This window comes from Kryptolebias marmoratus, linkage group LG13, assembly GCF_001649575.2.
Source record: "Kryptolebias marmoratus isolate JLee-2015 linkage group LG13, ASM164957v2, whole genome shotgun sequence".
Lineage (NCBI taxonomy): Eukaryota > Metazoa > Chordata > Actinopteri > Cyprinodontiformes > Rivulidae > Kryptolebias > Kryptolebias marmoratus.
The window spans coordinates 452,950-463,821 of NC_051442.1; the positions used below are offsets into that span (position 1 = coordinate 452,950).

Below are 10,872 nucleotides of genomic sequence, written 5' to 3' on the forward strand. Positions count from 1 at the left end.
GAGAGGGGAGGACATGAGAGGGGAGGACATGAGAGGGGAGGACATGAGAGGGGAGGACATGAGACTAACTGAGAAATATTCCTGTAAAAGTTAAAAAAAACAAAACAACTCAAAACTGTCTCTGCCAGGATGCAACGAGAGGAGAAACTCAGACAAATTGAGGATGATGAGAACGAAGAAAGGAAAATGGAAAGAAATTACAGCCGTACGTCCGGGCTGTGCTGAAGCGTTGTGAGGCTGTTCCCATGGCAACAAGGCAGAGCGGTAATTATGAGTCAGAGTCGATAAGTTTTTTCATCTGATTGTGCGGTGAGTAAAGGTCGGAGCGGGACGGTGGGTTCATTTATGTGATAAAGGACGGAGGCTGTTGATGTGTGTTCGGACTGTCAAACCCAACACACACACACACACACACACACACACACACACACACACACACACACCACACACACACACACACACACACCACACACACACGACATAAAAAAACAGCCACTCAGCCTGGTTTACAGTTAAAACTGAGCAGAACGTACAGCGAGGGAAAGAAAATAAAACCCAATGATGGTGAACAGAGTAAATAAATCATTTAAGCTGTAGATTAAATGATCACTTTAGCATCTGTGCTAACTAAAAGCATTGTCCTGCTTTTCTTTAGTGACGGTTTGAGAAACGCTGTTGAAGGTCCTCAGCTGACCTGCAGGGTCTGAACATCGAGGAACTTCCTCCGTTCAAACTGAAAAACGTGGAGCTTCACGCTTTTAAACCGTCTCCGTCTGCCTGTCATCAGAACCTTCCTCTAACCTTCAAGAACATCCTCACACAAACACAGGACAGAGAGACGGAGAACATCATCCTGGTGCCGCTCATCAGTCAGGAGACCGGACCTTCTTGTTTTCAGTTCACACTGAGCAGCTCACACCTTCAGGCTGAACCGTCATGAGTTGAACTCACATGCAGTTCACTCTCCCTCCTCTCCTTCCTGGAGGTTTAACATCAGACTCCAACCAAACTAATGGACCAGCCCTCCACCTACGTCTCACAGATAAGGGACACTTCATTTGGACAGACAAGATGGACGGTTAGAGAGGGGACAGAAGGGAGCCATCTTTGTCAAACCAGAGAGACAAAGTCTCAGGTTTCATCTTTCCAGAATGAAGTTTTGAATCTGATCTTCCTCCAGCTTCACTCCTGTTCACACCTTTATGTGAGCAGGCCAACAAAGGTCCTAACCACCCTCAGGAGGGAGGGGAGGGCGAGTGATCTGCAGGTGAGTTCAGACTGTATAAACGAAGCAGTTCCTCAAATGAGAAGAAAATTGTCAGAGAAGTCCAGTTTAAACAGCAGTTTCTGACAGTAAAACATCAGATGTGTTTCAGATTATCTGACTCCAACAAACTGCTGCTGCTGCTGCTGCTGCTGCTGATGATGATGATGATGAAGAGCAGTTTCATCAGACAGAAAGAACAACTGAGGAAGACGATTGTTTCTGTTCATATTACCAGCAGAAGGTAGCTAAAGGCCTCAGAGAAGATAAACCTACTGGATCCACACCTTCCACAGAGGGGAGGACACCGGCGGCGCCGGCAGCGGCGGTCTCACCTGAGTCGGAGCTGTACATGTAGACGAAGCGGGTCCAGTAGAAGTGGTCCAGCAGGGCCATGAGGGGCTCCTGCAGCTGGGGCCGCAGCTGGAGGACGAACTGGTTGTTGGTCTGAACCGGGAAGGACGGCGTGACGAAACACACGTGCAGCGAGCTGCAGAAGGACATCAGCATGTTGACCGTCCGCCGATCGTACAGACCCATAATGGCGTACACGCCCTTCGAGAACTGGGAGCAAACTGGGAGCGTGAAGAGAGGAAGAGAGCGAGGGTCAGAATAACAGAAATACGATCTGCTCACAAATATTCCTGTAAACAAACACAGAACAAAAAGAGAAGAAGTTTGTCTTTGGTTGGCAATAAATCTGATATCGCCTTCTTTACTGGGAAATTTTAATTTCTTCTACTTATTTAAGATTATTAGGACTGTCTTTGAAATATTTGCAGTTAAAAATGAAAAAAATAAACTTCCTGAAAATTAAAAGATCACCATCATTTTGTAACACAGAAGATTAAATCTGTGGTTGAATGTTCACAGTAAACAGATGTTGATTTATCTGCAGCTGGAGAGCTGATGAAGTGCAGCTCCCCACTCTCACACAAAAGCCTTCCTCACAGCAAATCCTCATCCTCACAATAGCTATAATCAAATTAGTCTTCATGCAGAGCTCCTTCACAGCAGGGATTAGACCTGAAGACAAAATAAAGCTCACTGCTGAGGCGCCACAGCTTCAGAGTCTGCAGCCGGTCTGTCATCACAGAAAATCCTTCTTCCCACTGAAGGAGAGAAAGCTGCAAACAGCTGGCTGTGATTGGCTGAAACACCTGTCAATCAAACCTGGAGCGTTTCCTTCAGGTTAAATATTTAAATAAGAGTTTAGGAGTTGTGCCGTCTGTTAAATTAGGTTTGTTTTAATTAAATAGATCAAAAGGTCATTCTGTGCTCAGAATATGTTGTTAGAAACGTTCAGCTGAGCTGTGAGGAAACAAACGTTCCTGATGTCGTCTTCAGTTGGATTCGTCTTTAATAAAGTCAGTGTGACATTAAAATCCAGAACCCCAGTTCTGAAAGAGTTGGGACACTGTGTTAAACGTAAATAAAACCAGAATCTGTAAGTTTCATTGACTCCTATTTTATTCACAGTGGAACATAGTAAATATATATTAAATGTGTAAACTGAGGCTCCATTCACACTGAGGTCCCAATCGGATTATTTCCACCCATGTCAGATCTTTTTATGACCATCTGAACGTGACAAACGTGACGCTTTCATGTGTGGCAATAAATCAGACACATGTTCAGTGTCAGTCTGAACGCTCGGGTCACATTTCTGATGACTTTTACGACACAGATCGATCCAAATATCGATATTATCTGTACCAACGTCGTGCAGTTTGAAGCTCAGAACTCCGTACGGCTTCAGCTACAGAAAAGAAGTCCAGTCCAACATAAGATACTGATGTTGGTGTGATGGGATCAATACTTGACTTTGTTTCTACTTTTAGTACGTAGCTCCAGTTCAAGACGTTAAATTCTGTGCTGAAGTCGGCAGGAAGCAGCAAGATCAAATGTAAACAGATAATCACTGAGTTGGCTCTGATTGATCAACAACGTTAGAATCGATGCACACATGCCGACATGTGTAGCATCTATATTTACTTCCACAAACAGCACGATGCATTTGATGTCAGGTCTTCTTCTGGACACTTCAGGACTGTAGACGGTTCACCTGGAGTCTGATGACCATCACACAAGAAGTTGGATCTCAGCAGAAAATTAGAACTGAGGCTGCAGTTTGAACGTAGTGAAAGAAATTCTACAGAAAAAGAGGTCATTTTGAATCTGATGGCAGCAGATGTTCCAGATGTTTCCCTCATCAGTCTGTAAACATCTGGACCTGAGGTTGTCTGTTCAACAGTCCTGGATGGGAGCAGATGTTTCTCTAAAACCTGGACTAATGCACCCCCATACCATCAGAGAGGCAGGCTGACCTCAGAACAGTTCTCCTCTTTGGTCCAGAGGAGACACATCTGTTCACATCTGACTTCTTCTTTGCCTGATAGAGCTTTAAGCAGCATCTGTGGACGGCACGGTGAACTGTGTTTACAGACAGTGTTCCTGAGCAGAACCAGAACCAGAACCTGGTTTTAATGCAGTGATCATTATTAACTGTAATATAGACTGTAATAAAGAAGAGAAGTGAGACATGTCCTCGTCCTCGCTGTGTTTGTCCTTGTTGCTGCCTCACACCCCTGAAACCAACACCAGCATCCTAACAATACGCCTGACCCTGTAAGCAGACTCTAACTGGAAATAACTGTTCCCTGTGGGGCCATGCTATCATGCTAACAATAGACGCCTGCCCTGCGGCACATGCTATAATGCTAACGAGGTATTTGTCTCTTAGCATTAGTGCTGCTGTCCTGCTGGGACGACAGGCCGGTCCTTCGTCACAGGGAATCAGGCAGCAGAGGGTTGACGGATGCTGTCAGCCTTGGGAGGTGTTTGTAGTTATTTGTGTTTGGGGTCAGGAACATCCACACGATGGAGTCCAGATGCACAACATGGGAGAAACCAATCAAGTGATTTCCAGCTTATGTTAACCCACACAAACAGCTGCCTCTCTGAAATCAGGGATCTCTGGTTGTTTGATTTGTCCCATCAGATGTGTAGAAATAACCCTGTTTCCACTGACGTCTTGTTGTTGGTTGTTGTACCTCCCAGGTTGTCTTGATTTCAATCCAAACTGTGAAGCAGGAAGTTTTCTACAACTCTTTTATACTAGGGTTGGAGTTAGGGTGAGGTATTAATTGTATTACAGCCCTTTTAAAACACAGAGAAGATAAAGAAAGCAGTATGTTTGTTCATGTGGTCTAAATCCTCCTGAATCAAAGGAATAAATGATGAAATGTTCGTGTTTTATCGATGAGCAACAACGTTTCTGCTTCCTGGCAGCACATATGTCCTGACTGCAGTCATTAACATGGCAGAGACTGAGCTGACCTCGCCTCACACTCAATGATGCTCCTCCAATCAGACGTCCCGATTCTCACCCAGGGCTTTCAGACGCAGCTTTATTTAAAGACAGCCCAAAGACGACGACGAGCGCCGGAGGGAAACAGCTGTGACCACGGCTCCTCTCAGAGCTGTTTCCTGACGCACGCATGCATCCAACCGTCCATCCAACCGTCTGTCTGTCCATCCATCCAACCATCCATCCATCCATGAATCCATCCATCCATCCATCTGTCCATCCAACCGTCTGTCCATCCATCCATCCATCCGTCCCTCCATCCATCCGTCCATCCATCCATCCAATCATCCATCCATCCATCCGTCCATCCATCCATCCAATCATCCATCCATCCGTCCATCCATCCATCCAATCATCCATCCATCCACCCATCCGTCTGTCCACCACCCCTTATGTCACAGAAACAGGAAGGAAAAGGGAAGGACGTATGCTGACTCTAGGCCTTCGCCATCGTCATCCTCCAGAGCTTCCATTCATGGCGAGCTGCAGCTCGAGTGTTTACTCTCCTCTGCCGAGCAGACAGGGCGGCCCGGAGACACCCAGCCGACGACCAGGTCAATGTTTCAGCCCGTCGTCCTGCATATCCGTCACTCAGCCAACACGTTTGTCTGCCGCTTCCTCAGAAACAGAATGAGCTCCAGTTCCAGCTCCAAACCACCTCATAGTGACATTTATATTCTCTGATTGTTTTATCTGAAGTGACGCGCAGTGTGAGACTCCGCGTAAAGTCTGGGATGTTTCAACTGATCTAAACTGGGGGGATGGGGGGTAATCATAGACAAGATGAAGTGTCTCCTTTATTTCAACCCTTTGTTGCCCTTTTCAAGGTAAAATACACAACAAAAAAAGACAAGCTCCAATCCCCACACTGGTCTAAATAAGCAGCATGTGGGTCGAGTTTATTAAAGTAATTAACATACAGTAAATCCCAGAGTTAAAGTTATTTAAAGGTTACATTTTACACCCTGTCTCAGTTAACACTCTGCCCTGAGGGCTTAATAAAACCTTAATGAAACAATGTATGTGACACTCTCATGGAGAAAACAGCACAAAGATGAGACAGAGTTTCTGCAGTAAGAGGAAAGTTAGAAGAATAAATGCAAAAATTAAGAGACTTTAAGACAAATGACTGACAAGTAAAGTTACTGGGATTATTTAATCCAAGCTGGAGTCTGGGAGGAAACAGGAAAACACAAAACCTAAAATTCTGAATCATATATCATATTATAAGGTGCTTTTTGATTCTCAACTCGTGACGGCCTCGAGGTTTTAAACATGAACCAGATTCCATCTCCTGAAAGGTAGCAGGAAACTGGAAACATAATTTCTGGATTCTCTCCACCGGAGCACAGCGAGTTTATGTCCTGAATGTAAAACTGTCTCCAATCAGATCCAGGGTTCAAATAAGAGACCGTTCACCTGTCTTCAACCTGAGCCTCTAATTAATGTCTGAGGGAGCGATGCTGAATAATAGATTAAATGTCTGCCCTCCTCTGGGGAGTAAAACATTCGCTCTCTCTCACACAAACAACGTGGCGTAACTCAAACCCACACAGACTGCAGAAACCTCCCGCTGAGTCGGCAGGAGGATCTGAAGACACCCTGCATGCACCGGGTTCAGGTCCCAACGGTCTGCACCTCATCTGCACGTTTACTTTGCACCCGTCCGCTGAGATTTACCCACGGTTTGCTCCACAGGTGGCCAAGCAGCTGCCTGAAGTTTAATTGTCTAAACAAACTGAAGCAGCCAGATGTGCTAATTCTGATTTTTATATTTAATTAGAGAACACAAAGACCTAAAAACCCTTGAAGGAATGGATATCACCCGTTATGCTGAGAGATGCTGGTCAGGTTGTAAAATGACATCATAGTTCTGATTATATGGTAAAATTGCCTGCCGTACTTTGAGCCAACTCCAGCCTGACCTTAAAGCCACAAAATGAACAGCCATGTGTCTCCTAAAATGAGCTGGTTTGAATTGGATGGACTCCAAAAATGAATTAGTTGTAGATTTCTTTCTGGGAGTTTTATTAAAATCGGAGATAATTTGCTAACTAACGTGATCAGCAGAGCTCCAGTTTTCCTCCCTGGGCTGGAGGAAGAGGAGGGAAGAGCAGGAGGAGAGGAAGACTCCTCTCTGCCAGAGCTCTGCTTATCAGGAACCCACAGGAGGAGGAAACATGGCCGCCCCCCTCCTCACAGTTTGTCTTATTTATTGTTTACCGGAGCAGAAAATAAAGAATAAATAAAAACATTGTGTGGGACATTTAGGCAGGAAGCAGCTGACATCTCGCCCTGCAGGACCTGCTTGTAGTTTCACGCTCAGCAGCTCGCCTCAGATGGGAAATAAGGATAAAACACGGTGTTTAAAAAAACAACACAAAGCGTGCTGCATGCTTCGCTTGGAAAGATTCTTATCTTCAGCAGAACGATTCAGCAAATAACGATGGAGAGGAAGAGCCTGGCAGCGAAGAGGAAGAGAATTATCTTTAAGTAATAATCTTAATGTGTAAAACAAACTGTATCAGATGCAGGAAATAAAGGCTAACGAACGCTGAATGTCGGCTGAAACTCGTTAAAGAATAAATCTACTGAATTGTTTAAATTAAAACAAGCAGAACAGAAGCTAAAATCAGCAAGAAATGGAGCTGAGATCAGTAAAATAGTAGCTTAAAGCTAAAAGTTGCAAATCAGCAGATAAATGGTGCAACAAGAAAAAAAGTAGCTAAAACCTTAAATTTGCAAAACTGCAGCTAAAAGCTAAAATTAGCAAGGCAGTGGCTAAGCTAAAAGTAGCATAAGAACAAAAACTACAGCAGCTTTTAATGTGTTTCTACTGGAAATTATATTTTGATTAAAAGGTGATTTGTTGCAAAAAAAATGTAAAATGAGGAAAATTTAAATGTTTGTGTGAAATCAGTGTTTACACAAATATGATACAAAACAGATTAAATCAAATCAGCATCACTTTAATTATTATTAATCATTTCAGAGCAACATCTGGTCAACATTAAATGATGTTTCCTGAATAAACGTGTCATTTCTCTGTATTTTGTGTCATTAAAAGGGAGTTTGGAGAAAAGGGAAATAAAGCTCCCTGATTGAAAGCATGACTGCAGGCTGATAAAACGTCCCGTCCTGGATGGTTGATGTGCAGCAGAAGGTCACGCTGCATTCAGAGCCGGGCTGCGTGCTCCGTTAGCGGCGCTGCCATTCATTCCCTCCTTTTCAGCGCGGCCTGATTCGCTGGCACGCCACACAGGCTGCCTTCGTTCAGGCTCTGTGTGAGAGGATGTGTTTGTTGGTGCAGCAGCACATTCAGGAGGATCTCACCGAACACCTTGTCATCTCCGTCCTCCGCGTCGTTTTAAACAAACGACAAACAGAACATCTGCTGAAATACGTCTGACTGTTTATAAGAGAAACTTTTTCTCTTTGTCAGATTTATTCCTTCACACGAAGACCTGCTGCGATAAAAACGCCTCAGTTTGACCCAACATGCTTTTCAACTTCTTACACAAACAGATTTAATGTCAGAGAGAGACCCACAAACATCTGCTCACAGCATCTGGACTCCTTCCTCTCATGTCTGAGTGAAACCACCAGCTCCAGCAATAATTCATGGAGAGCGGCGAGGAGGTCAGAGCTCTGATAAAAACTCTGTGACAGGAGCGGACCGAGCCGAGACTCGTCACCGGCTGGAGTCCTCCGCACAGAGACAGGAAGCTGAGTCTGCAGGACCTGTGTGAGTCTCAGGTTCTGATGGAGGTTCCGATGGAGGTGACGGACACTAACAGGCAGGAGACAGACTCTACAGTCTCTCTGAGTAAGGAAAACAAACATTTCTCTGCTGCAGCTCCAGTCAGGTTCTGTTCACAGGAACCCTCCTCCCAGAGGACGGGTGAGGAGCTGAGAGCTGGTGTCACACGGCGGTGCGACACCACCCGACTCCACCCAACACCACCCAACCTCCACCCAACACCACTCGACCTACACCCAACACCACCCGACCTCCACCAGACACCACATGACCTCCACCCGACCTACACCCAACACCACCCGACCTCCACCCGACACCCCCCAACCTCCACCCGACCTACACCCAACACCACCCGACCTACACCCGACACCCCCCAACCTCCACCCGACCTACACCCAACACCACCCGACCTCCACCAGACACCACATGACCTCCACCCGACCTACACCCAACACCACCCGACCTCCACCCGACACCACATGACCTCCACCCATCACCACCCAACCTCCACCCGACCTCCAGCCAACACCACCCAACCTCCACCCGACACCACATGACCTCCACCCGACACCCCCGACCTCCACCCGACCTCCACCCATCACCACCCGACCTCCAGCTGACACCACCCGACCTCCAGCTGACACCACCCGACCTCCACCCATCACCACCCGACCTCCACCCGAGCGCAGCCACACAAATCAAACCCGTTTGTACGCCGCAGGACTCAGAGGAAACGTGATTAAAGGCCAGGAAGTCCCTGAAGGAACGACAGACATGTTCAGGTCAAAGCTGTGTGATCTGACCCTCAGAGGACGTGTTGAGAAGGACTCTCAGCTACTACCGCAGCAGATTTTACATCACAGTCTGTAAAACTGAACTGTGTTGGTAAAGGTTGGTTAGCTTAATCCATATAGGAACTTTATTCTGAAATGTTTCCATAATTTCAGGAGCAGTTCCTGTCAGCCCGGAGAACCTCTGCCCATCTCTAATTTTATTTTAACGACCTGCTACCAATTAACCTAATTAGTGGAAAAATGCTGGTTTATATTAATACTCCCCAGTCTTCCAGCCTTTTGTTGGAACCTGAAAGGTTCAGTAAAATCTGTCCAGCAGGTGAAGGGATATTTTACTAACAGACAAACGCTGCCGTCCATCTTTCTGACGATAATAAAAACAACAAACTTCTAACTGTTTATAACCGGAACACATCGACTTTACTTCAAACAGGAAGTTAAACAATAAAACTCTTTAACTGCAGCGATTATTCAGACCCAACGACTGAGAAACGCTGATATCGACTGAAAAACAGGAAGAAGAAAAACAGACAGAAATCAGATATTTTGTGTGCAGGTGAAGAATAAATCTATTTTCTTTGTGCCAATAAATAAACTCTCAGGCTGTAGTAAATAAGACGCAGTTTGTTTTTCGTTGTGTTTCTGAAGCAGCAGCGAGTCGGCAGCTCTGAAAATTACAGTTTGGTTCTGTTTTTCTGTTGGAATCCAAACTAATCTTGTTTTCCTAACCTGAACCTCGTAATTAAATACTTTAAACTCCAACCGTCTGTTTTAATTACTAACAGGGTGCAGAGTGGAGAGGACAGAAACCAACTCATCTTAGTTTTAAGATTCTATGGAAAGATTCAGTATTATTATATGAACAAAAAGAGCAAAAATAATGTCTGTGCCATTAAATATTAAAACTATGAGATTAGTTCACGTTTTGCCGAGGGGTTAGGTTAATAAGACAAAAAATAAAACAGATTTTATTTGCACAGGTAAGATCAATGAATCTACTGTCTGTATTTTATTCTGTTTGCAGCAACAAAACATAAAATCTGTTTTAAATTAAAATTAGAACATTTCTACAATCCAACATCCATCAGCTTCGTTTTCTAACAATCTAAACTGTAGAAGAAGAGTAAAGAGAACCGAGTTTTACAGAAATGTTAAAGCTGCTGACGTTGGCTCGTTGGGGTTACCATGGTAACACACTTCCTCTTAATAAGACAGGCAGAAACAGAGCAGAAAGTAAGCCTCAAACAAAGAGTCACTGTGTGAAAACTAAAAGATTCCTGAGCTGGAACAGATCATTTTTTATATTTTACAGCAGAGAGAGACGAGCTGCGAGAAAAGAGACAAAAATACCCACAACTCAAAGGTGGTGTTACATCATCTCACACCGAGGTAAACATTCAGAGGTGAAACCTCCAAAAAACCTGAGATTCTTTAAAAACTGTTAAACATCGAAAACCTCAGTTCAGCCATTAAAGACCAACTTCCTGTTTCAACTCTGAGCTGTAGAGCTCCTAACAGGACCGGGTTTCGAGCTACAACAGGACCAGGTTTAGAACTCCAACAGGACCAGGTTTAGAACTCCTACAGGACCGGGTTTATAGCTCCTAACAGGACCGGGTTTAGAACTCCTACAGGACCGGGTTTAGAACTCCAACAGGACCAGGTTTAGAACTCCAACAGGACC

The 10,872-nt window shown here is 44.9% G+C and overlaps 1 protein-coding gene across 4 annotated transcripts in view; it reads right to left on the reverse strand.

Annotated features, from left to right (window-relative positions):
• The window catches only part of LOC108250862 (glutamate receptor 1), a 52,936-nt gene that overhangs the window by 35,131 nt on the left and 6,933 nt on the right, over positions 1-10,872 (reverse strand). For all 4 annotated transcript variants that reach the window (XR_005233960.1, XM_017440941.3, XM_017440940.3 and 1 more), the window contains exon 3: positions 1,600-1,839. Coding sequence is in view for 3 of the 4 variants with exons in the window: in XM_017440941.3 (XP_017296430.1) it covers positions 1,600-1,839 (240 nt within the window). In the remaining variant the exon portion in view is untranslated. The remainder of the gene's footprint in view (positions 1-1,599; positions 1,840-10,872) is intronic.